At 41.6% G+C, this 27,434-nt stretch overlaps 1 protein-coding gene across 2 annotated transcripts in view; it reads left to right on the top strand.

Annotated features, from left to right (window-relative positions):
- LOC110582716 (LIM domain containing preferred translocation partner in lipoma) overlaps positions 1–27,434 on the top strand; it is a 424,119-nt gene that overhangs the window by 249,920 nt on the left and 146,765 nt on the right. For both annotated transcript variants that reach the window (XM_044919939.1, XM_021692728.2), the window contains exon 5: positions 22,094–22,220. In XM_044919939.1, coding sequence (XP_044775874.1) covers positions 22,094–22,220 — 127 coding nt within the window. The remainder of the gene's footprint in view (positions 1–22,093; positions 22,221–27,434) is intronic.

Below are 27,434 nucleotides of genomic sequence, written 5' to 3'. Positions count from 1 at the left end.
CTTCAGAACACCCCTTTGGAATGTGAGCCCTGGTGAGTGCTTCAAACCAGTCTGCTGTGCTCAGAGGGGCAAGAGGAGAAAGGAGTTACTTTGGGCTTAGTGGATCAAGGAATGAGGCATCTGAATTAGGATGTGAAGACTGGTAGCACGGACCCTGCAGGAGATGTTTGGGAACGTGTGGCTCTTGGCATTCATAACAGCGAACATAATAGAGGCAGTGGTGACCTTGTAGTGGAAAATAGCCTCTGTGGCTGTGTTGAGAGAACAGTAAGTAGACTGTTCTGGAATAGGGAGTATAGCTAAGGGGAAGGTAAGATTGAAAACTAAGCTCAATGCCAGAATATGACGGGCTATGAAGGGAGCCCATCTGTTTGATCTCATTTGTCTAAGTGGAGCCACCAGGCAGTTAAAGGTCTGAGACCAGCATGGCGAGAACATGCCTCATGTCCATGGCAGCACTCCACCTGAGGTCAAGAAGCCAGCTGCAAAAACCTGCTGGCCCGAGAGAATACCCTCGATGCATTAACCCAGGGAAGCAGCCTGGACCATTTCCCTAAGAAGTATCCATTTCTCTGTTGGTGAAGGAAGCTTCCCAAATTCAACCCGTCTACTTCCATACAAGCCTGTGTCCCTTCGGAGCCGAAGAATTTTGAGGTGTATACATTTTTCTTTTTTTTTTTTTTAAAGATTTTATTTATTCATGAGAGACAGAGAGAAACAGAGGGAGAAGCAGGCTCCCAAGGAGCGGGAAGCCCGATGTGGGACTCGATCCCAGGACCCTGGGATCATGACCTGAGCCGAAGGCAGACGCTTAACCATCTGAGCCACCCAGGCGCCCGTGGTGTATACATTTTTCTTGCTCCCTTGGTCAATCTACTCCACTCTTGTTAAAGAGAATAATTGCTGGCATATTCCTGGCCAGGCAGGGACAAGTCTCCTCTGAGAAGAAGACAGCCAGGAATAAAGGGCCCACTGTCGGAGCGCCCCTTGGCAGGGCAAGTGCTGAGGGAAGCATCCTCGCCCCCCGTGGCATCAGTTCCAAACACCCACACAGCTGCAGCCCTGATGCCTCTGCTGTGCGTGCAGCTCGTCTGATCCACCACGCTGCCCGAGGCTGCACAGCTCACTGTGTCAGATGCCGCCAGAATCTTCTGGAAACACATTTGATTCCGGAGCCTGTGTTGAGTTTAGCTGCCGATTCCGTCACCCATACTTAAAAATTTTCTTAATTTACCAACTGATTTTTCTCTAAAGATTTTGGGAGTTTCTTGCCTCCAGCAACCACCACTCCTCTTTTCTCCACCCAGTTTGGCCTTTATTTAGGCCAGTGTCAGGGGTATTTTTAGGAACAGAAATAGGTCCAGAGGAGGATTTTTTCCTCTGGAGTCAGATGTTCACATACCGAGAGCTTCATTCTCCCTCCACCTTTGTGAAGACCGTGATGCTGTCGGACTATCACTGTGGCCTGATGCGTAGGATTCCAGGCTCTGGAGTCAGGCAGCCATGGGCCAGAGCGTGCCCATGCGTTATTCACCCCACTGAGTCTCAGTTTCTTCATCTGTAAAATGGGGGTATTACCTGTACCTGCCTCACAGGGATTTGGGAATTATTAAATTCAATAATCTATGTAAAATACTCACCTGCACACAAGTGGCCAATAAATGTAGCCATTATTACTACTGATAACAATATGAAGCTCTAAGGATGAATCATGCCAAACAAAGTACCTGGCTCTTCCTCTGGATGTTTTTATTTGTAGTAGCCATAGGCCTATACCAAAGGCAGTGATAATAAAGGGAAGGTATAGAATGTTCTACGCTCCTTTATACTAAGCTGAGTGGGTCCAACTTGCCCCCATCTCCTCTCTTGCAATTCTTACCTCGATGGCTATCTCTGGGGAGAAATCTAATGGGCGTCATGGATGCAGGGTGGTTGGGCATTTCCCCCAGAGAAATGCCAGATAGTAATAGAGAGCTAACTTGGTGTATAACTTGTTCTTGCTCCTTTTGCTCGTCAGAATTATCTGGGGAGCCTTCTAACCCCACCAGTTCCTGAGCTTCAGCCCCAGAGATACTGAGTTCATTGTTCATGGGCGGGGAGCAGGAGGATGAGCATTATTTTTGAAGCTCCCCACGTGATTCGGATGGGCAGCCAGGACGAAGAACCCATGGCTGAGAGGATGGGCAGGCCTGGGGAGGAAATGGCAGTGCTCTACAGCGACCATGAGAAGAATCGATGTCAAACAGACCCAGCAAGTGTTCGTCTAGCTGAAGCTTTGTTTCTGCTCCATCTTGTCTCAGTGTGGCATTTGCAGGCCACAAAACAAGAGAAGGGGGTGGGGGGAGGGCTCAACATCAAGGATGTGAAAGTTGCTTCTAATCTTCAAATAGATGGTAGGCAGGGGCCCTAAGAGGGTAGCCTGAGGAACAACAAAGGCAGCTGGTCTCTGTGGGCCAAGGTGAAGTGTTTGTACTGATGAGAGAGCCTCAAAGTCAGACTCTCTGAAAGGTGGAGATTTTCTTAGCTTTGCTTCCTGTCAGAATAATAAAGGAATTTGGTGGTTTTCTTATGAGTCTTTAGATTGATGTGCTCGCTTGCATCTTATCTCTCCGTGCTTTCTCATTTCTGGTTTCCATATTATGGGAGATCATCTAGTTCAGTTCCAGCTGTCTCCTTTTCCAGATGAGCAAACGGAGTGATGCCTGGCATCCCACGGCATGGTAGTGGCGGAGCTGTCCTCCCTCGCATAACACATCATGGTCCAGTCACCCCTGAGGTCAAGGAGGGGAGGGCTACCTTTGGAGGATCTCCAACTTTCTTACTGGCTCTGATTTCGCCACCGAAGCCCCAACTATTTCCATGACACCTTGGCTAACCAGTGTCTGGTTTTCAAAGATGGCGAAAGTTTCTTTATTTTGAAAACACATTTCTTACCTCAGCTGCCCCAGGCACCCCTCCAGAAGCACCGTGACCTTGCTGAGAGCCACTGCATGCCAAATGAGACTTAATTTTCCCTAAGTACTTAGGGGAAGAAAAACAATAATGTATATGATGGGCTTTTGGCCTGCACCCATATCCTTTAGAAGATGGAATTTGGCACAGCACATATTCTGATTTAAAGAAAAATGTTTTGTTCCGATGTAATTTGTCTAATTAATAGTAAAAAAAAAAAAAGGATTGAATTTTTCTGATGCAATGTCATCTAGCCTTTGGAATTTTAGAGTTAGATGGCCCAAATCAATTGTCTTGTCTTCTGTGAAGCTTCTTAATGGATAAATCTAACCTTAGTGTTCACAGACATTATTATATTCATGGCTTGTGTATAGTGCAGATCTAACTCCTCTCATATTTGTATGTTCACTCAATGAACATTTTGCTGAATCCCACCTATAGGCTAAGGTAGGTGGAGGATCTGGATGGAGGTGGTGCACAGGGGATGTGGAGGGCAATGAATTGCGGACATTAAGGTTATGAAGGCAGGACTGCAAATAACTTTTTAAAATAATTCTAAGGGGATTGGCAAAGAGCGGTTAGCAGAGGTTTGTGAGCCCTGAGGAATAATATAATTAGATTCATATTTTAGGAGGGAAAACATCTGATTATGGTTTAGCTGCTCAGCAAACACTATTTGAGCACCTTCTGCATGGCAGACCCCATGCTTGGCTCTGAAGATGCGAGAGTTAAAAACGGTCCTTGCCCTCAAGGAGCTCACAGTCTATTGAGTTGCCTTTCTGACTTTCCCACTAGATTGTGAGCTCCTGGAGGGCAGGCACTTTTGTTCAACTGAAAAAAAGTGTAAGTTTCAGAGTTCAACCTGGATTATAATTCCAGCTCTCTTCTTTTTATTCTATTCACCTCAGTTTGCTGATCTGGAAATTGGGCTTACTAGTGCCTGCCTCACTGAGATGTGGAAAGATTCCATGAGAGACGGATAGGCTGCACTTGATGCTGCAGGAACTCTGTCAGTCTGGTTCTCTCTATATCACAGTGCCTGGCACATGGTAGTCATTCTGTCCACCCCTGCTGCCCGGCCGGTTTAAAGCCTCAGGTCTGGGAGGATTTCAGCCTGGGGTCTGGAGCTAGCAGGCCCCTTCTCAGCTCAGTCTCAGTGACCAAGTTACTCCAGGCTATGAACGGCAGTCAGGGCCAGCGTTGGGTTCTGGAAGCTCAGTTCCTGAATCCCAGGCATGCATCTTGCAAAAGTCAGAACCAAAGTCAAAAGAAAATGACGAAATTCCCTCTCTGGCCAAAATGCTATTATTTCACCAAGGGCAACAAATCTTCTTGGCAGGGGAAGTGGATTTGCCTGTGCTCATGCAATCAATTGTATTTGCAGTTGACAAAGTCCTTCTCACAGTGGCTTAAAGAGGAGGTATTGGCTGGCTGTCCCTGGCCTTTGTTGGACATTTTATTATTTACAGAGCATTTTCACAATTCATGATTTCACTCATTCCTAATAAAGTCTCTCTGAGGTCCTAGTGTAGCATTTAGTACCCTTCACTGTACTCATTCAGTCACTGGGGAGATTGGGATGCATGGAAGGAAAGTGACTTACCTACATCGTATAGCTTCTTGTGCTGTAAGAGATTTGCTTTTCCATCAAAGAAACTTTAAAAAGATATTAGTGCTTTTTGTCTGGTTAGCACATGACAGTATTATAAGGAGATCTGAGCTCATTTTTCGGCTCAGTGAGTGACCTTAGGAAATTCAGAATGGGGTTCCTAAGATGAATTTGCTTCTCTGACCTGTGAGATCACTGTGTCTCTTGCACTGACTGATCATAAGGTAAAGTTGTTCCATCATAGGCCATGTCTGCTACTCAAGGCATTGTACTTACATTGGACAAACTCTTAAAGGTTTATATGACGCTTCCAAGGGTAGTCATCTTCAAACCTACCTTGGGAAGCATAGGTGGAACCTCCTTGGTCCAGAAGAGGCAAGTGAGGCCTAGGGAGATGATGTGACATAGGCTAGGTCATGTGACCCGTTTGTGGCAGATTTAGGGCTTAGATCCTGTTCTCTAGTTCCTCAGACCAATGTTTGTTATAGCACATGGCACCTCAGTCTTGGTCTCTGACCTTGCTGTTTGCTGTGGGTTTAGGCTTTCGCTTTGGAAGTTACAGGTCAGTAAACCTAAACCTACAGGCTTCTACATTTGCCATAGTAATGCTAGTATGAAGTACCCTTTGAAGTGAAAAATATGTTGCTTCAAAGGGACTGCTCCACTTGCTTAAAGAGAAGTTTTCATTTATTTCCCAACTAGACTTCTGATTTTTCTAATGACCCCCCAAACTTGTTCCAAGTCCCTTTAATCTATAAGTTGGAAGTGAGAGGTTGGCCTAATTTCTATGTTCCCTTCAAGCCTGAGCAATAACACATTTTAAAGGATGATAAATAGCAGTGTGAAATAGAGATGGGTTCTATAAATACTCACCGAAATCCCTGTAGTCAGAACCAGGTAGAATAAGAGAATAGTCAAGGCACTCTCCTCTCCTTCCGCATCATCCACCCTCTTCTGGAGGTAGTTCGGTGGTTAAGAACACAAAAACTAGAGCTGGACGGACCTGGATTCGAGTCTTGCCCTCTCCCTGTACTTCCTGCAAGTCTGTAGGCAACCTACTTAACTTTCCCGGGCCTTTGTTTCCTCATTTGTAGAAGGAGGTTTAATTATATTACAGGTAACTTGTAGAATATCCATTTTGTACAACGGCTGAACATTTTTAGTTGCTAATTATTGGTACTTCTTGTCACTGTTTTTATCTTCATCCAAGATCCTTTCTTTTACCCCTTGGGATACTTCTGTCTGTGTCTTCCATAGAGAGGAGACAATATCAGCTACATTTAATGTCAATTTGAGGTCCTGTGTTTACGGGGTCCTCTGCATTTCCCATTTTAGCCTTACCTGTGTAATCAAAGTGTGAAGACTGCGGTATTGGCCGCCTTGTGTCTGCGCAGTAAGTACAGTTTGGATTGACGAGTTTTACATTCTAGTTATGAGAGCAACATAACAACATAGCCAAAAATTTAGACGGTAGAGAAGAGGAAGCACAGTGCAACACGAAATACCACGCATGGTGTGCCATGGACTAGAGTCATGTTTGAGTCCTGGCTGTGGTACTCTGAGCACTCTACTGAGAACTCCAGCTTCCATTTCCTCACTGGTGAGTGAGGGCAGTAAGAGTAACTACCTAGACAGGAGGTTGGGAGGATGAGGTGCATCTGAAGCATTGAAAATGGGGCCTGGCTCAGTAAATTTTAGCAGTCAACGGTGATGATGATGATGATGATGATGATGGTGGTGGTGGTGGTGGTGGTGGGTGGTGGTTCAGTAAATTTTAGCAGTCAACAGTGATGATGATGATGGATGATGATGATGGTGGTGGTGGTGGTGGGTGGTGGTTTTTGTGTCCCCTTTATGCATGTTGCTGTTCACAAACTACTTGGGTGATTTTACTTCCCCTTCTCCCTTTGCTTATTACGAGAAATATGTGCTTTAGGAGATGGAAGACCCATTGGAGGAAACCAGGCTCAGAGAGGGGAAATGACTAGAGAGTACCCAGTGGCTCTCGGCAGAGAGACCTAGAACTCATAACAGCCAGGCTGTTCTGTCCTTATCTTCTACGTATGTTCTTCATCAGAAAAAGAAATTCTTGACTCTAGTTACCGAGATTGTGGATTAAGTTACAGAGGCAGGCAAGCACACCAAGCTGTTTCAGTCTCACTTTTATGATAATCCTGGCTTCGTGTGACACGTACCTCATATCCCCTGGAACGTAGACACCTAAGGAGTGAATGGAGAGGACTTCTGGAAACGTGCAGCCAAGCTTTTATGTAAAAACAGCACATAACACTATGGAACGTGCAAAAACAAACTAACAAAACCGGCTCCCATGGTGCGCCTGATCCCTTACATGGCAGATAGCCCTTGCAGCGCAGTCCAGGGGCAGCCATGGTTCTCCACCCTGGCCCTCCTCCAAGCATGGAGTTGTTAGCTTCAGAAATCATCACAGCCACTTTGTGGCTCACTTTCTTTAGCCTCTCAGTAAAGCAACTTTTTTTTTTTTTTTTTTTTTTTTTAAGCAAGCTCTATGCCCAGTGTGGGCCTTGAACTGACAACACCGAGATCAAGAGTCACATGCTCCACCAACTGAGCTAGTCAGGTGCCCCGAAGCAACCTTTTTTTTTTTTTTTTTTTTTAAGATCAGCCGCAAAAAAGCATGCATTTGAATATGTAGTGTTCACCCGAGTCTAGAACAGCTGACCTGCCGTGCCAGGGTCCCGGGCTCCTCCCCAGACATGTTTCCCCAGGTGGCTTTGTATATGGGATGACTATACCAGCAGACAGCTCCCTCACTTTCATTAAAACATTCCTGACATCTTCATGCACAGCACAGACAACGAAATCATCCAAAAGAAACACAGAGAGACATTAAGAGCCGGAGGTCAGTTACATGTGCTTTCACCTGGAATGAAAGATGGTGACCTTTCAACTTGACTATCTTGTGTGCACGTCTTAGGGTCTTCACCTGGGATGTCATTCGTTGAATCCCTGGATGTGTGGATTCCGTCTTTGTCTCAGACCTGATTAAAATGCCACCCTTTCCTTTGAGTGTCCTTTCATCTCCCTAGCTTGAGCCATCTCGTCTGTGTCCTGGCAGCAGTGATTAAACCATTGTACTTTGGATATCTTATTTTTGGAGATTTCCAGGTGTCTCATATTTCCTATTATATTTCCTAGAGGGTGGGACCCATATTTCAGTTATTTCTGTAGCACTAACACTTATGGGGCACATAGCAAATGTGCTTGGAATAAATGTATTATTTACAGACATCTCCTCAGTTATGTTTAGTTTTTGTGTTATTAGAAGCTTTCTAAGTTGCATCTCATGAGTGAAACAATGTGACTCTTAACATTTCCATGTTACTGTAACATCTAGTTTGCCAAAAGACTCTTCATATTCAAGAAACACTGAAGGCTGAGTCACTAATATTAAGCCTTGTCATGAGGGTTGAGGCATAGCTGAATGACCTGGGTCAGTCACTGCATTATATTTTTTGACTAGAAAAGGAGGGGAGTCAGGAATAACTTGCTTCCTACCTCTTACCCTGGAGAGTTAGAAGGATAGAGATGGATATAGAGCTTTTGGTGATATTCATGGCGATGTTATAATAATAACCCTTTGCATGTTTGTGGCGCTTAATTATATCAAAACATTTCATTCTGATTGGAGTGACACCTTGGACCCCGTTCTTCTGCATCTTAATCTCTAGCGACCGGAACTTGGGAGACGTTTTCTAGGATCAGTGTGGTTGGGCACAGATCCTAGCTCTTTCTCATACCCGCTCTGTGACTTGGAGCACATTATTTAGCTTCTCTGTGTCTTTCCTCATCAGTAAAGGGAGGTAGCAAAAGAACTTATGTGACTGGATTACTTCAGAGTTAACGTCCAAGGAGAGAATGTATCGACAGAGTAGTGACTCCACAGATGTTATTATTGTAATCCTCAAACATTGTATAAGACCCGAGATGAAGAAAATTCTCACCACGTGACAAGTGTCTCTGAAAGGCACGGCATTAAAAAATAGGATCTATGGCAGGGGAGAGAGGAGGGATTAAAGCCTGAGTAGGACTCTGAGCTCTCCTATAGCAACAAGAAGCTCAGGGGTCTGCCTGAACTGAGGAGAAACACCCTTTGCTAAGTCGAGGAGAAGGAGCCTTGCACGAGGATGGTACCAGCAGAGCCTGACAGAAACCTCTGTGGACCACATCTGTTTGTACCAGCTGTTGTCAGCCTGTGTAGGCTCGCTGAGAATAACAGCAATGATTTTCACTGTATAGCAACTTCCATCTTGGGATCTCAGAATGCTTCATAAATGTAGATTAGGGCTCCCAGAATTTTCCCCAGGAATGAGCATACTTTATGGGGCATCAAGAATGCATTGCTGTTCTCAGTGAATCTTTCATGACAGAAAGTGAACTAACTAGCTTTGGATTAGACTTGCTTCCCCGATTTGAGCTTTCTTCCTGATTCTACCACTCCTCTTCTAGGTGACCTTGAACAACTCCATTTCCTCCCCGACCCTCAGTTTTCACTTTATAAATAAAGGGACTCCTCTACCACTCAGTGACCTCTAGTATGTCTTCAGTTTCTAAAATTTGCAGAGTCTGCAGGGGATCTGGAGTTTCCTCCCAGATAGACTACTGCTTGACACATTTTGGAAAGGCTTTAGTTCTTGTAAAATGCATTACTTTCATAGTATTTTATCCACGGTTAGGTCATAACCCAGCAGAAAAAAATATTTCTCTGGTCACTAGAAAATGGCATTATCTTTTAGTTTTTCACATGAAAGTGCATTCATGTCTTCTCCATGCGTTTCCCTTTACCCACCTTTAAGTACAGTGCTACTTATCATCTCCTTTTACTATTTTAAGATTTGCCATTAACATGCCAGCTTGTATCTGAGACTGATGAAGTAAGTAGTCTTTTTTTTTTCTTTTTTTAATTAAGTCATCTTTCGAAGAGCAGTTCTACTTCTCCCACTAAATCGTGAGTGAAGATATCAAAATTGACCATGCCTCTCAAAGTCCTGTACTTGGTCCATCTGCAGCAGGATTACCCAGGGTGTTTGCTATTTTTTTTCTCAGTTGCCATCTTTCTACAAGGAGGAAATATTACATCATAAAATGTAGTATTTGTGCTTAAGAAAGGTTCCTTTGATAGTTCAGGATTTTGTAATATATGATTAAATTCCCCTAAAAAATCTGGATGCCTGGGTGGCTCAATCGGTTAAGCGTCTGACTTTTGGTTTTGGCTCAGATCCTGATCTTAGGGTCTTGAGATCGAGCCCCACATCAGGCTCTGCGTTCACACTCAGCACGGAGTCTGCTTGAGATTCTCTCTCTCCCTCTCTCTCTCTCTCTCTTTCTCTCTCCCTTTGCCCCTCCCCTCTGCACTCCCTTTCTCTCTCTAAAACAAATAAATACATCTTTAAAAAAAATTCCCCTAAGAAGTCATAAAATCCCTCTAATAAGATGCAGATGGGTCAAGCAGCTGAGACAGTTTGTGTGATGGTTAAGTGTGTACTTTCTGGAGTTGATGACGAGATTCAAATTCCAAATTCCCAGTTCCCGTGAGGATCACCCTATTGTAAAATCAGAATAGTAACCATCTGATGGGGTGGCTGTGATGAGTAAATGAGTTGATGTAAAATATTTTGAACATTGCTTGGCCCCTGCTGAACACTCAGTGTTCTTGTTTATTTTCAGTCTCGTCAGTTATAAATTGGTAAATATTATAAATTAAACCCTTATGCATTTCAGTCTTTCAGAGTTTATGGAAAGGGATATTCCTTCAAGAGAATTACTATTATGTGAATCATGGTTGATGATCAGTTAGCAATAAGAAAGCTGCTGGTCTTTACATTCACATCAGAGTGTGCTCGTTTTTCCCTCTGCCACTGTACTGATGAATGACACTGACTCATTCATATTCCCTGATCCACCTTCACTGCCACATTTGAAAGACATCCGTAGCTCAGATGTGACAGATTGTTTGTGAGCATTTAATACAAGTCATGAGCCACTGTTAAATATTAGCACACACCATGTACCATTTTAGGTATTAGTCACAGTGGCCCTGACATGGGGCATTCCCTCTCTCCTGCCTGCCCCCTAACCCCATTTACAGATGCAGAAGCTAATGCTAAAAGACGTTTAAAAAAATATTATACAAAAGAAGCGATATAACTTGGTATTTGCACCAGCTTTGTCTGCTTCTAAAGCCCACACTTTCTCCATTACACCACAATCAATGTTTCTGAAAGTAGAAGGGGCCACATTGGTCTCCAACCTCTGATATAATTAGCATCATGCTTTAATCAGTGAGGTTGACTGTCTTGATTAACCTTTATGATAGATCATGTAAGTTTCATATTTCTAAATGAATATATAGAGGCAGCTGTAAATTAGTGGAAAAACACTGAGCTTGGATCAGAAGACTCATGTTTAACTCCTGGCTCTGCCACTTATTATAGTCACTTAAACCACTAACTTGTTTTGTTTCTTGGTACAGAAAACATGCTCTCATGCTTTGGGAAGCATTAACTGAAATCTAGTGTGCGTGAGTGTTATACCGGGGTTCTTTGTTGGCTGTAAAGAACAATAGAACTACAAAGTGTTTTCTCTCTTTCCCTCAAGTCCTAAAATCAAGCCCCCTGATCCTCTTGGAATGTTTTTGGTCTGCTCTAGTCCACTGTCACCTCTCTTTCCTCTGAATCCATATTATCCATTGATCTGTTCACATGATATTTATATAGCATAGCCTATGTTTAAGGATAATAATAGTTTCTTAATTAGTGCAAGCAGCTAAATGAGTTACATGGACCTTCTCATTGAACTCATGAGGCAAACCCAATTGACCCCATTTTATGATTTAGGCAACACATATTTAGTCAACTGAAACATCTTGCCCCAGGTCACACTGTTGGTAAGTAGAGGATGTGGTATTTGAACCCAAGCAGGTAGGTCGCCCCTAGAGCCTATATGCTCAGGCATCTAAGCCATACTGACTACTATCAACAGTCAATGCTTTGCTTCATTCTTGTATTTCTCCTTCATGAGCCTTGACTGCCTGACTGGATTATGAATTCCTTGAACTGGGTGTCTCTCAATTATCTTGATGATTGCCTTAATACCTAATTACTAGTATTTGTGGATAATTTAATGTAGATTTCACCAGAGGCTATAGTTTTCCACACCACTCGAATACCCTAGAAGCAGGGACTTTTGACTCCTTCTTCTTTGTCTCCAGCCAGAAGCTAATCTTCTCACAATGTTGAACTACTTTGATTTGATTTTCACGGGTCAAGCAAAAAACTTTGTCTCTGTGATTCTCACGGAGACACTTTGCCTGCCTCCCCGCCAAGGCCCAGAAATCCAATGTGATCAGTGCGTCTGTCAGAGGGCATGCGTGTTCGCTGCCGGTGGCTTTGTTACTGAGCAAAACACATGCCCTTTCTTTGCATCCAAAGTGCTGTGGATCGCTGAGCAAGAAGCTTTCTGACTCAAATGAAAACCACCTTGTGTTAGGTGAAATATGGGGAGTTAACCATTTGTTGGCTGGCGTGCATTTCCCACGAAAAACTCAAAAACAGCAATTTACCTCAGCCATGGAAAGTGATGTGCCAAGTGTCATATTTGCATATTAAAACCGAAAAACTGATTTGCATGTTATTTCAGTGTCTTGTGTCACGTTCAGGCATCTGTCAAGCCCACTAGATAGAAACAGCTTGTACAGTAGGAAAGTGTTTCTGTGCATATCAGGACTGAAAATCTAGGTGCTTTTATTTTTTTCAACAAATTGTCCCCACCTTAGATTCTCCATTCCCTTCTGGCTTCGTATGTGAAAATACTAAAGAAAAGACAGAAATCCCATGTTTTATAAAGTCTACTTATTATTTTCCAAGGGTCATCCATGTTTACTATATTCAAGGTAGATAATTTAAAAATTACTGGGCAAAAGTTTACTCATAATCCCACCATCCGAGCATGAGCTATTTTGGTATATTTCCCTCTACTATCTGCTTTTTTTATACCTACCCACATAGACACATGTGGGCACTCTCACGTATATGTTTTTATACATCTGTAATTATTAGGTGTACTATTTTAATATCTTGAGAACGGCAAGAACTATGATATCATGATAATGGCAAGAATTATGAGACAGTCCAAATAATGATAAGGAATTGCTAAAACCCCATTTTGAACACAGTGGATTAGAACCACAGTCAAGGAAGGAGCCCTGATAGGAGGCACACTGTGGTGTCTGATACAGCTTTATGAGAATGTAGCTTCTGGTTGAGGATGGCTTTTCTGTGGGAGAGTGTGTTGGGGTAAGATGTTTCTTCCCACTGTTGGAGAAACTAGCTTTTTCCATTGTTCCAGGCAACCATATGAAGATGAAAGGTTTTCTCAGAAGTCATAGCAGGGCACTAACTAGTGGGGCACAGCGAAGACCAAGACCTGGTTTAGTTTGAAAACAACCTTGAAGGACAGTTCCTTCCCATAATCAAACTTTTATATCTTGTGTCTCATTGAGGTGAAACCTTCCAATGGAAATAATGTAATTGTCTTGCCTTTGTTACAGCCAATCCCTTAGACATAACATACAGAAGGCCAGATTATGGGAGTGAAAAAACATGTGGGTTTTAGCTATAGTATTGTAGAAATAGGTTCTTTTAGCCTTGGGTAGAAACAGTGTATATAAGAGGGGAGTGAAATGAGAGAGATCTTACCACTCCACAGAGGCAACTCACTTTCTCCCTTAAGGAGGGCTGCCTGGGAGCACTGATGTGGGAGCTGTAGCATCGGTTGGCAAGAGGTCTTTGGACTCACTTCTCCCTGACGCTGAGGCTCTGGGTTTCCTGCCTCTCACCGTTCCTACTTCTTACCTGCCAGGTGGGACAGCATCTATAGTGGTGCCTTTTCTGCCTGAAATTCATCACGGCAGGAAAGCATGAGGGAGGCTACCTTGTTCCAAAGAGCCAAACATGAGAGCCCTGCTGTACAATTTATCTTTTGGTGCCAAAGGCTAGAATGTGGGGCGGTTGACCATTTGGAGAGCCAGCAAGGTGTGTGTCCACCAAATGTTGTATATTTCAAGGTGTGTAGTTAAAAGAACTCAGAGTGATTCCATCTCTTGCTAAAACAGTTAGGGTGAAATTGAGATATACTGCGCTGAAGTGCTCTATCAGCAAATATAGAGCTCAAGAGAGAGTCTTACTCTGCAGACATCCCACTTCCAAGAAGAAAATCATCTTTGTTAGTGGTTTGTAAGCTGTCCCTCCTGGTAATTAGAACTGCCACTTATGTGATGTTTAATATTTTACAAAGGTTCCTCATATGAATTAGATATTATTAACTTCCAGTTGCAGGATGAGAAAATCCATAATAGAGAAACAAACACCAGGGAACTGAAACGGTGCCCCAGACGTCAGGCCTGGGAACCAGCATGCTCCATGCCCAGGCACTCTGGAGGCTACCTGACTGAGAGTGGTGAGTGTGGAGAGGGGCCACCTTGCTCTCTGCTCAGCCTACATCACCATCGCTCCCTGTGTGCAAACGACACACGACCCCTTAGTGGACGCCAAGTAAATTTCCCCGATTCCCGCTGCAGTGACATCTACCACGCTATAATTCAGAATCATCCATCCTTGGCTGTGACTCCTAATTTGGCTGAAGAAAGGTGATTTAGAGGCATCGATGCATGGCACAGGAAAGAGAATATGAAAAAGAGGTTGTAAGAAAATCAAGCTTTTGAATGTTGAAAACTAACTGGAGTGGGTTTCAAAGCTAGAATCAGCTTTTTCAAGTCAACATTTCTGGGTCTTCTTCTTTGTGGCCTTACCATTCATTCTCCAAGAAAATGGAACTTAAGAATAGGAGAACTAAGAGCACACTTTTCTGCTCCCCTGCAGCTGTGAGGAGTATCCATTTATGGGTTTCTAGTTGTTAAGAGGCAGTTCATCCAGCCCCTTCCTTCCCTGTGGCCCACTGCTTTTAACCCAAAGCAGAGTGGGTATGCAGCAAATCTTCTGCCCTTGGCCTGAAAGGGTGCTCCTTCCATTAAAAATGAGACGTTGAGAGTAGAGTATGATAATTCAGTGAGAGTCAGAAAGGAGAAGCAGCCTCAGGAAATTGCAAACTGCAAACTTGACATAGTTAAATAGAAGGGGAACAAAAAGAAGGAAAATATCAGAAATATATTTTTTTCTGGCAGGCTTTCAGCTCCAAAATGGGGCTAATTCTACCTTTTGAAAGAAGATAATTTCAATGTTTCTTTTTTCAAGAACACATAATTGAAGTTATTTTCCCTCTGAGAGAAGGAACCTCTTGTACATCATTACAAATGGACAAGAAAAGTGAGCAGCTCTGGTCCCTGAGTGATAGAGTATTCATTATCATGTAATCTCTCTGAATATCTTGGCTGTCTTTTCCCAGTGTTTATCTGCTGGGGCGGTGCTTTTCTGGTAAGGTTCAGATTTGTACTAAGTTCAACTTATCTAGCACTTTGTAACTAGGCAAAGGGTGGTGGGTAAGGACTCGCAGGAGACAAATGGACCCACTGTGAGGTCAGAATCAGACTAACTCAAGAGGCTGACATGATGACAGAGGGTGGGTCGCCATTTTGTAAAATGGATCCTTAACACATATATTTAAATAGTTAAATTGGTGGTGACAGAGATTCAAGGTGGTAGGTGTTCTCCTTGGGGTCTTCACTGTTTGTACCCCTGGTGCAGGCTGTTTGCTGCGCTTCCTTTTGTATTTAGGAGGGCTGGGGAAATTCTTTCTCCACCCAAGGAGGGGTGGTGGTTGGATAGGGTGTTGAACCTTTGTTCCTGATTTTCATGCACCACATGTAGTGAAAGTTCAGTAGGCTGAAGAAACCCTGTGACCTGCCAGCCACTTACTCAGATTCAGAATGCTGAATGAAGTTCTAGGTTGTTTCAGGGGATGCTGACAAGTAGTTTAAATCCTCTTGTAAATGGAAATCTCTTTAATGATGATGTTTCCACTTACTCAGTGTGTGTCTGTTTTTATAGACTACAAAGTACCCGAAAATAGGAATTATCTGTGATTTCCCTATAAATATCTGTAATGATATGTGCCCTGCATATTATGGGCACAAAAATAAGATAGGGTAGAATCAAAGGAATCTTTGAACACATCATTTTGCACAGAATGCTGCTAAGGCTCGGGAAATAGAAATGATTTGATCAAAATTACTGGACCAGCTAAAGGCAGAACACGGATTAGAGAGATAAATAGGTCCCTCTATGCTTATGGGTTCCTATGTAAGAATATATAAAACCCTTCAAATACCGTCAAGTGATATATAAATATGACGATATCCTTATTTATGTTCTTCTTAATCTCGCAGTTCCCTTGCTCACAGAGGACTCTGTCCATACTCACTTTGTTTGCAGAAACAGTCCTGATTTTTGCACAGTCTCACCCATAACTTTTACCTGGGACCTAGATCCAAATTTGGCTACAGTATTCATAATAAGCCTTCCCCAGAATATTATAAGCTGGGCTGCTAGCAAGAAAAGAACCATGACAAAGAGGAACCAGTTGCAGATGCTTGGACATTTTCCATTTTCTGACACTTTTGTGTCAAGAAAAAAAAAGTGTTTTTTGGGGGGGGCAAAATTTTTTTTACTATAAAAAAGGGGACATAAAGAAAAATATAAAGAGAAGGAATATAAACCACTCTCCCATCATTTTCGACCATTAACCTTTGAGCATATTTCTTCCCAGTCTCCCTTGAAGAGCAATTTGAGAAAGACCAGCCTGGGCAGTGGATAGCTGTCCACAGAGTATGCTTCTTCTTTCTTGTGCCTCCCGTGGCCACATCTAACTGCAAGGGAGAGTGGAGTCCAGCTGTGTGCCCAGAAAGAGGAGAAAATCGATTTTGGAGAGCAGTTAGCAGTCTCTGCCTCACTTAGTAACTATCAGAGTCCTTAAGCATATTAGCCATTAAATTGCTCACAAGTACTGTGCTATCTGGTTACATTTTTTAAGGCGTCATTAGACTTGGTGTTCGAAGATGTTGCCAATATGTATATTTCAATAACGTGTCTTTGATAGAGTGAACACCCGGTTTTAAATCTCCTGATGATTCTGTGTTGCCGACAATAGTCTTGACATTGACCACAGGTCATTTCTCTAGCCTCATCTAGCTCTGTTCCTCCCCTATTTCTTCACTTTTTTTTTTCTAATATGCATGTTCTTTTATACATGCTATTTTTAGAATGTCTTGTCTTCTCTCTCTCTTTCTTTCTTTCATTTGTTGAAATCCAACTTATCCTTCAAGATCAAACTAAGAGGTAATAGCTTTAGTGATAGCCTTCTCCCATCTCAGATCACTGAATTCATCCCTGTGTTTTAATATTTACACTTTATTGTGCTTTTCTATTTTCACGTCTCTTTCTTCCTAAACTGTGAGTTGTCAGGGTGGGGGAATCAGGAATAATTTGAGTTTAAAATGATAGTGCCCGACACTTGGCAAATTCTTAGGAAAGGCATGTTTAAGAGAATTTTGAGGCAGTCTTCTGAAATTCATTTTTCAGTAACTCATCTGTAGGCCATACAGTGCGTCTTGCCCCTTCTAGGAGTTTCAGGCATTTCAAAGAACATACCTATTAGTGATTAATATTGATACTTAGAAGAATGTCTTTTTCTTAGAAAAGGCTCGAGGCTTTGTTTATATTTGCTTTGCAGGACTTTCGTTTCACTATTTAGCAGTAGACCTCTACTCCGAAAAAAATCCAAGTCGCTATGGAAGAATGGAGTAGAAGGGCATGTAGATGCCCCGGGCACTGAGAACCAGCCACTGCCGTGTCGTTGGGACATGCCCGACTCAGCACAGTGGTGGCAGTCAGGACTCCACTGATTTTCAGGGCTGGTCCTAGATGCCAGGCTGCTCACTTTCCCTCTCTGGGCCTCACCTTGCTCACCCTAAAGGAAGATTACTTGTTACACGGGGCTGTTGCATAAACATTTGGATTACGGGGATGTGAAAACAGGCACCCTGCAAAGCATCACAGAAATGCAAGGAATTATTATGATGCCACAGTAACTATACTGCTGATCCTGTGCACATCTCTGCATTTGAAGAAATAACAAACAAAAGAAAGCAACACATCCCTTCCCGGCCCCCACCCCACAAATTTTCAATCATGTTCTATTACCCAGACACAATGCTGGAAGCTGCTTGTTTAAAAGATACATTGGACAGTTGCCTGCCTTTTCTTAGGACGTGTAGAGTCTCTAACACTCCTGAGAAAGAGAAATGAAGAGGGGTCTCTTCACCCCAGGGGAAAAAAGCCCTAAAGTACTTAAAGGACTTGAACCTCAAAGAAAGGCCTGGGCTGCGTCTTCCTTCATGTGAGAGACATGCGGGACACTGAGGACCCTGTGTTTTTAGCCATTTGTTTTCCATGGATGTTCAGTTTTGTGCACTGTTTGGGGGCAGAGGCCAGGGGGCGTTCTATGGCCAAATAACGTTCACAAACTCTGGAAGACATGTTCTCTTGGGGGTCCTTCCTCATAAGAAAAACCAGGAATCCAAGGTTAGCATTTATATGGGATTAGAATGTAAAAGAAAAGGAAAACACCTTTCCAAATATGTTATTTCAGAAACCGTATCTCAAGCAAATAGGAAGTATTTGGAGAATAAAAGGAATGATATATTTGTCTTAAAATCTGTGAAGTCCTGACAGTGTAAATACTTTGAAAGAAGGACCTCTACTTGTAACGTAAGTGTTAAGGGTAGAATCGAAATTGCTGGCAAAGGACGCACCTGGCTGGCCTTCTTGCTGCCTTTCTTGATGTTAAAAGGGAAGCAGATACAGGAGGCCCAGACCATGATAAGCCGTGTCCATTCCCTGAGGGTCTGCCCTAACACTGGGAGCAGGAATGATCAGAGTTTCCTTAATAGTTGTTGATTTAAATTAAAACAGCCAATGCCATTATTACTACAGGTAATATTTCATACATGTCTCCACTTTCTCCATGGGAAGCAGTGTTTGGTCGGAAAAACGCATGGCATTTGGAGTCAGATGACAGCCTATTTGGGGCTTAAGGTCTCTCCTTATTGTAAGCCTAGAAAACAAGATGTAGGTCATTTTTCCATCCTTGTCTTCAGTTCTGTCAGGTGAACTGGGATTATCCCCTCCCTCAGAGGTGGGTTGGGATCCAAAGAGAGTCCCTTTGTTACCATGGTTTGAGGAAGCAGTTAAGCTCTCTACAGCATGAGATGCAAGCTCTCTGATTTTTTTTTTTAAGATTTATTTATTTATTTTAGAGAGAGAACGAGAGCATCACATGGGGAGAGGCAGAGGGGGAGGGAGAGAGAGAATCTCAAGCAGACTCCGCACTGAGCATGGAGCCCAATACAGGGCTTGATCTCAAAACCCTGAGATCATGATCTGAGCTGAAAATGAGAGTCAGACGTGTAACCTACTGAGCCACCCAGGTGCCCCACAATTTAATTTTAATCCTCACAGAGACTGTGAGGTGGCGTTGACAAGCCCGTTTTATAGAAGGAAATCTGAAGTGACGGAGTTCACAAGGTCTTCTAAGGACACCAAGCCATTGCCAGAGTTAAACCTCTGTCTCCAGCTCTCATGCCACTGCCACACAGTATGTTTCTTCACTCTCTGGCCACATATGTTTTAAGATAAGCTTCCCACCTCACCACCTCATTCCAGTCTCATAGCTCTCCCATCCTCCTTCCACTCCAGAGAGACCTTTCTAATCTGATGAGCTCCCCTCCCTGCTGAAAATCCCCACTTAGGTTTCTGTTGCCTGGATGTTCCTACCTGAGGGTCTTTAGATATGTTCCCTGTAGCCTGTGAGCTTCCTGAAATTGTAAGTAAATTTGGTGTGTCTTTTTATGAATGCCAGTGTCTGCCAAAAGGGAGTTGAGCGCATCAGATTTTCAGAGTTGCCTGTGGTCTCACACAGGGCCTAGAGCCCGTGGCCCCTAGAAAAGACCAGAGTGCCCAGGATGGCATGGCAGTCATGAGCTGGCCCTTCCTTTCTCTCACCTCTTCAGTTTTAAACACAGAACCACTTGCATTTTTCCCCACTCACATCCAACTGTGTCCCACCTTCAGCCTTTTGCTCCTCTCAGAGCTCCCCCTTGACCTGGGTTAGCCCATTCCAGGGCTTTGCTAGTACCCAGCCTATCTTTATCACTTGAATTCATTGCATTTGAAAAGTTGTATTTCATGGATTGCAGAAGTCGAATTACATACTGTAAAAGAAACACAAACTTAGAAATTAAAAGGCCCTCAGGATTCCAAACCCAGAGATGATCCCCTTTAACACAGGAGTATATGTCCTTTCAGACTCTTCTCCCTACCTATATAGAGAACAGTAGATAATTAAACTGTACTTACTTTTCAAAAATGGGGCCATCATTTAGATTTCCCATCCTATCACTGGATCTGTCCCTTTGATAGCATGGCTACACCATCTTCTTTCATACTTACACAGATAGATTTATAATGTTCTCTTAAAAATGTTCACATTCCATTGTATGTATCTATCATTGTCCATTTAAGTAACCTCTTACCCATGGACAGATAGTTACACTGTTACTTTTGGTTCCTTCTTTTTCCACATATAGTTCCTGTGACTGGCCTTGGTCAAATAATTTTATGATTATTTCTGCAAAATTTTCCTAGAAGTGGATAACATCTGTGCTATTGAATGTTTAATATTACTAGCAAATCACTCGTCGAATGTTCAAATGTTATTTGCACTTTAGAGGAGGCCTTCCATTGAACATTTAATGTTTATTGAATAAATGAGTCTAGGATGGGCCCCTGTGCTGGGTTTATCATAACTAGCTCTGCACTGATCTTTTTGGGTGTCAGATTTCCTTATCTCACAATGAATAAGAGATTTCGGCATGCAGCTCTATTTTTTGTCTTTGTCACTAGCCATATGTCATAGTTTGCTCACTGCTGTCCATTCTCCAATCCAAATTGCCCAACAATGAAATAAAAACCCAGGGTAAGATTAATAACCAACATAAAAAATTCTTGGCCTTTTTTGGCCTTCTGTATGTCTATATTCCAACTTTCTACCCATTTTTTAAAAACCTAAAAAACTGGAAAATACAGAGAAAAGTCCAAAGTAAGTGCCAATCAACAACTTCACATATGTGTAGAAGGCATTTTATGCCTCAGACATCACACAAATAATTAATATGCATCTTGGAGTGGTGGAAATAAATGTTGGTAGTAAGGATAAAACATTTGTACAGGGATTTATACTTTACAGGATTTTCACATCCAAGAACACATTTGCTATAGTATGGATAATAGGTGAATGAATATGCAGCTTCAGGTTCTGTTGAACTGATTCTTGTAAACTGTTCATGAAAGGAGAGTCTCTTGATCAACAACTTAAGAATGCGTAAGCATCAAGGAAAGAACATTCTCACAATCTCAGCTCTCCCCTTCAGCTATTGTGGATGTCATTATTAACTTTTTGTAAGTTTTTTTCTGTTACAAGCACTTTGAATAAAGATGCTGGGGTGTGATATTGGAAATGGGCAAAGCTATAATGTAGGCAAAGGGAAATACAATAATAAGTTCCCTTTTATTTACATAGTGCAAAGCTATTTTACATCTGGCACCTGGCCTTCCTTCTTTCTCTACATACTTTAGATTCTTGGTTGAACGTCTCAAGTAATCTTTCCCCTGACACTTGATTTCCTGACATTGCTATAATTCTGGCTCACCCACCTATTTAAACACCAATCCAGCATCAATGCTATTGATGTACCTTCCCCATTTGGTACATGGCTGTTTGTAGTCCTACGGGGAGAAGCTACTCAACCTCCTTCACTGGAACACAGGGTCATTCACTTTGTGCACCCCTGTGCCCCATAAGACCCATCTCATCTCCTACCTCAAGTTTTATACATGGTGCAGAAATATTCAACTGCCAGGAGCCCCTATGCCACTTGGCCTTTTTCTCACCTGAATGTAAAAAACTTCCACCTGTAAGTTTCCTGCCCTTTGGCTGAGTAAGTCCTAGTCTGTATCTGCCTCTCCTCTGGAATTCTTCCTTTCGGGCTTCAGGAGAGGTCCCTTTATGTACCCTGGTTGTGCACTTTCTATAGTTGCTTTATCTTTAATTATTGAAGGACCTGAATCTCTCACTTGACCATAAACTCCTTAAGTCGGGGAGGGGGCAGAATCAACATACCTTGTTTTTATAAATATACAACCGGTACATAGTGACTGCTTAGCAATTGTTGAATGAAGTGAATCCCTACTGTTGTAAACATGGATTTCTAAAGCCCAATAGATGACTCATCTCGATAAGACAAGTGGATCCTGTAAGATGGTTTGTCCCAGGTCAGACCCTGAAGAACTGATAAAACTGATTGTAAACCACAGATCTCTTAATAGCCATGTCCAGTACTTTTTTGCCTACAGTGCAAATACTGTGTGATTATCTTGATTGTCTAGATTGTACTTAAAGAACTATGTGTCTTCTGCCTTTCAGGGTGGACAAACAGGTTCCATGGGGCCTCCAGCTGTCCCCCCCTTGTTCCGCCCTGAAGATGAGCTTGAACACCTGACCAAGAAGATGCTGTATGATATGGAAAATCCACCTGCTGATGAATACTTTGGTGAGTGGGGCCTAGAGCTGGTTTCTGAAGTAAATGCCTTCTGTTTTTCTTAATTATTAATTAAGAGTATTATCAGCTCCACTGGTAAAAGATTTGAGGCTGGGTGCATTGGAGTTGGTGTGCATCTGCACACAACAGAGTGTTCTGGAAATTGGTTTGTGAGACCGCCGTAATTGTGATATCTGTTTAGCTCACACTAAAAGTGCAAGGGTCCTGTGCAGTTTCTTGAGATACAAATGTGATTTCAAAACAAATTTATGACAACTTAAAAGCTTCTCCTTAGGCAGAAATAGGGTTTCTATATGTGTTCAGGTTCCTCACTCTTCTATATATTTATATACAAAATGTGGAAGTGAATAGGGTCTAAATTCTGCACTCTCAATTCTTCCCCTCTGCGAGTTTGGGAAACGATGTTCCTGTTGTATTTTTTTCAACATTCTCCCCTCCAAATCTGTGAATAATTATGAATGGTTATTCCATCCAGTCAATGAGGGTAATGTGAATTTATGAACTATATGTCAATTATGAGGTGTTACGGATACATAACCTGTCCTCAGGGAGGTTGTAATTATTCAGAAGAGATAAGAAAAAACACATGAATAATTACTAATCTTGGTAGAAAGCTGTAAGAGGCATAAGAGAGGCTTATGTGAGATACTATAAAATTTAAAAGCTCTATTCACCAGGAGCATCGGGAATGCCTTATAAAGAAACTGGTGGCCCCTGAACTTGGGCCTTTTAAATCAGTACCTCCCAAATTTTCTGTGATAAAAACTATTTCCTCCCCGATCTGTTGGAGGCCAAAATTTGTATAGAGCACAATTAAAATTAATTACTAAGAAAATGAAATGAAGAGAATACAAAATGGAAGGCCAAGTTTTACCATTATGAGATTTAACAGGAATAAATTACCCTGTTGAAGTGTTACCCTCTTTCCTAAATACTCCCTCTCTGTTTTTGTACTCTTGTCTCATTGCAGGGTGATAGACATTTCTTAGATCCCCATCCATGGACCCCAGTTTGAGTAGCATCACTTGAAGGACATGTAGAGAAAGGAGATTATATTTGCGGGGGGAGGGAGCAGGAGCAAAGACATAGAGGTGGAAACATTACACAGAGCTTTCTTTCACTTCTTCAAATATTTGCTATTTTCATGTCTTCCCCTTGCTCCCTGTTTGGGAATGTGTAATAACAGGTGAACTGAGGGCACTGGTCCAAAGCCACACCATAGATGGAATGGGATAGGATATGAAAAACATGGCATTGATTTGTATATAGGTATAGGACAACAGTGGGAAAAAAGAATTCTGGTTCTGGTCCTTTCTGTGCCTTTGACTGGCTAAGAATTAGTGAAATGTTCCCCATCTGCTTGAGCCCCATTTCCCACCTTGGTAAATCAAAAGTGTAGAGCAAATGTTTTCTAGAATTTCTTTCAACACTAGTAAGTTCCCATAGAAACAGCATTACTCCCAACAAAATACAACAAAGCTAAAAGCTAAACACAAATTGATAGGACAAATGCATGGAGAATATTTTTTAAAAGTCTCTGGTTATATTAAAATATACTAAAAGTGTATCATGCTCTTGTTATTGATGTGGGGGAAGTTTTATATTGGAATCTTAGGTAAACTTTTTTTTTTTTTTTAAGATTTTATTTATTTTATTTGAGACAGAGAGAATGAGAGACAGAGAGCATGAGAGGGAGGAGGGTCAGAGGGAGAAGCAGACTCCCTGCCGAGCAGGGAGCCCGATGAGGGACTCGATCCTGGGACTTCAGGATCATGACCTGAGCCGAAGGCAGTCGCTTAACCAACTGAGCCACCCAGGCGCCCCTCTTAGGTAAACTTTTTAAAAGATGATGTTAAAAGCAAAAAATAAGGCTACTGTACCGAAGTATATTAAAAATAAAAAGCAAACTAATATAACAAGAATAAATACCTCAAATATCATAGCAACTAAATACATAGCAATAAAGAAAATTGAACATAGACAGTAATTGTGTTAATGAATATGTGTTAAGCCTTCTGGGAAACAGATATAAAATAAATACTATCTTTGCCTTCAAGAACTATCTTAGTTGCTTACGCTCTCTCAATCTTTGTTTTTGTTTTGCTTTATCTGTAGTATGGAAATAATCTTTAACTCATACTGTTAAATTTTGAGTATTGGGTAAAATATTTATAGAAAGCACTTAGCAGAGTTGTTGGCATATAGAATATCTTCAAAGATCAAAGTTATCCCATGCTTTATTTAAGAAAATAAGATATGCCTATTAAAAATCCATTAATAATACCTGATTTAAATTTAAGTTCCTCACGAAAATAGAACATAAGTCACAAATTGGTAAATAATCATTGCCAAATAAGGATTATGAACCATGAGAGAGAATGTGGAATTAATGTTTATTGAGTGCTTACAATATGGCATCACTATTTTATTTACTTTATAGGAATTAACTCATTTCATCCTTATAGAAAATATATAACCCTGTAAATGCTATTATTATTTCCACATTAGGAAATTGAAGCACTGAAATATTAAGTAATGTGCCCAACATCAACAGCTAATAAATTACAGGACTTGATTAGAATCCAGACTCCACTCTATACTTTTTTTTTCCTTCTAAAAATTTTTCCCTGGCTTTATTGAGATATACAGAAATCAAATGCACATAATCAGTGTCCATAACTTGGTGGGTTTGGACGTGTGTATACATTTGTATTTCTGTCACCACAATCCAGGTAATAAACATATCCATCACCTCCAAAAGTTTAGACTGGATAATTAGGAAAGGTTTTATGGAGGAGATCAGCTTTGGCTACACAGAAAATAGAAGAAGAGTATTCTCTTCTGAGTATATAGAATGAATAAAATGAATTGAGGCCAGGATTATTTAAGGAAAATTTACTTTAGGTGGAAACTATCTACCAAGTGCCTATAATGTGCAAACTACTCTGCTAAGTGATCCATATGGCTATAGGCAGACACGGATCTTACCTTTAAAGGTGCCTATAGTCTAATAGAGAATATATACAGAGTGATAGTGTTTAATCCTAGCACAAGACTGAGAGTAACAAGTGACTTAATTGAAGTTCAGCCACAGTTCTTTGAGAATTCAGAAATAGGAGAATAGACATCCCCAGGAAGGAATGGAAACATGTTTATGGAATGGTTAGCCTTTGAGTTAAGTCTTTAAAGGTATGCTAATAGAGATTTGGAAGAGGGTTGATAGTAGAGAAATGTCATTTCTGAGGAGGGAAATTTTAACATGATACAGAATAAAATCATTAAAGTGAATCATCAATGTGGGAAGGAACAAATATTGGGAAATAAGGTTGGAGAAGAAGGCAGGAGTCCTGATTGGATTCTGGATTTAAAAAAAAAAAAAAACTATTAAATATTTGGGGCAAGGTTAGAGAAATTTGAATATGAGCTACATATTCAATAATAAATCAATGTTAATTTCTTGAGTATGGTAGTGGCATTGTGGTTCTACAAAACAATATCCTTGCTTGTAGGAGCAACGTATTGAAATATTTAGGGTGACGTGTCTGCAACTTCACTTTGAAACAGTCTAGATAGATGATAGATCGATCAGTAGATCTACACATATAGATACAGATACAAATATAGTTATTTTGGGGAGGGCAGAATCACTTTAGATTAAAACAGCTAGAGATGCCATTACCACACAACTACCCGGGACACCCTTCTTCCCCAAAAATGTATTGAAGCCTCACCAATGAATTATTTTAAGACTTCTTTCTTGGGTGGGAGAAGTAGAGAGAGTTACATTCCTGTGCCTTCTAAACCTGCATATTTTAATGATTACAGTGCATCTTTGACATTTCCCTCTCTTGTGTATGTTTCCTTGTTTCCTACTGGACATATACCTTTTCCACTGCTGATGAGATGGTAGTCATTAGGGTGGTGATGATAGGAGCCGATATTTATCGAAAGCTCTATTCACAGTCATAGTCTGACTGACAGGTCTGGTGATGATGTCTTCATTTTTTAGGTGAGGAAACAAGAGTCAGAGTGGCTGAATGACTTGTTCAAGGTTACGTAGCTAATAAGTTTCAGCATTTGGACTCATTCTTCTCATCTCAAGTCCATGCCAATCCGTTACCCTTATAGAAAGGCATATGTTGTTCCTGCAGCTTGTCAATAGTTGGCTATCCTGCCTCATGTCATCCTTTCCCTCCTGATGTCATGATCTTCAAGTGAGAGACCATCTGTGTCCAGGGCTGTAAGTTGTGTAGCTGGAACGTCAGTGTCACTGGCGATATATTTTCACTGGGTATAACACCTGAATTAACTGATGTGGCACTAAGCATGGGCTTTTTGCCATGGCTCAGATACATACTTTATCACAGCACACCCAATACCTTCCTATCAACCGTGTTAGCTGACTAGCCCTTCTGTTGACCTTGAGAGAAGGCAAATTGCTGATAACTACAACACATCTTGTTTTCTTAGGTCAGTCCTTGATAAATATTACAAGTGGGAACCTTCAACTGAGTCTCAGCTTTTTTTTTTTTTTTAATGGTTTCTTCTAAAAAGGTTCTAGTTTTAGTGTTTCCATGCTCTCCCTCTTCTATCTTCATCAAAATCGGGGATTGTTGCATTACAGTATTAGGTAAGTACTGCCACAAGGAATGAAACCCATCATGCAGCAGATGGGTAAGTCAATATCTTTAAAGGAAAGACAAAATTCCCTCATGCTCTGAACATTTTCCATCTATTTAGGCTTATGTAATTGGGCTATAGAAGATTCCTAAGTATTTTTTCCATGGGTAGTGGGGTCCTTGAGTGGGCCTCAAAACACTACCTTGTAGGGAGAAGAAAGGAAACATACAAGAAAATTGGAGGTAGAAAAGTCTCATCTGATTCAATAACCAGGCGGTGGGCCTCTGGCCCAAATCATTTGCAGCAAGGCTTCCATCTTAGAGCAACCTGTTTCCCTGGGCAACTAGAAAAGTATGTTTATACTAAAGGAGATTCTCAGTTCCAGGGATAGATGTATAGAAAGAACAAGAGGTGATGAACTATGAATTATTTTAAGTTCGGGTAAACTGCAGAACTTAAAATGAGAGGGAGGATTTTAAAATTAGCTACTAAGATGAATATGGAGAAAGATATCATTGCCAGAGTATTAGGGAGCTTACAGGGCTAGTTGTCATGATTGGAGCTTATATTTTTCAGACAGTTATG

This window comes from Neomonachus schauinslandi, chromosome 1 (genome assembly GCF_002201575.2).
Source record: "Neomonachus schauinslandi chromosome 1, ASM220157v2, whole genome shotgun sequence".
In the NCBI taxonomy this organism is placed as follows: Eukaryota; Metazoa; Chordata; class Mammalia; order Carnivora; family Phocidae; genus Neomonachus; species Neomonachus schauinslandi.
This window is presented reverse-complemented; position numbering and strand designations above follow the sequence as displayed.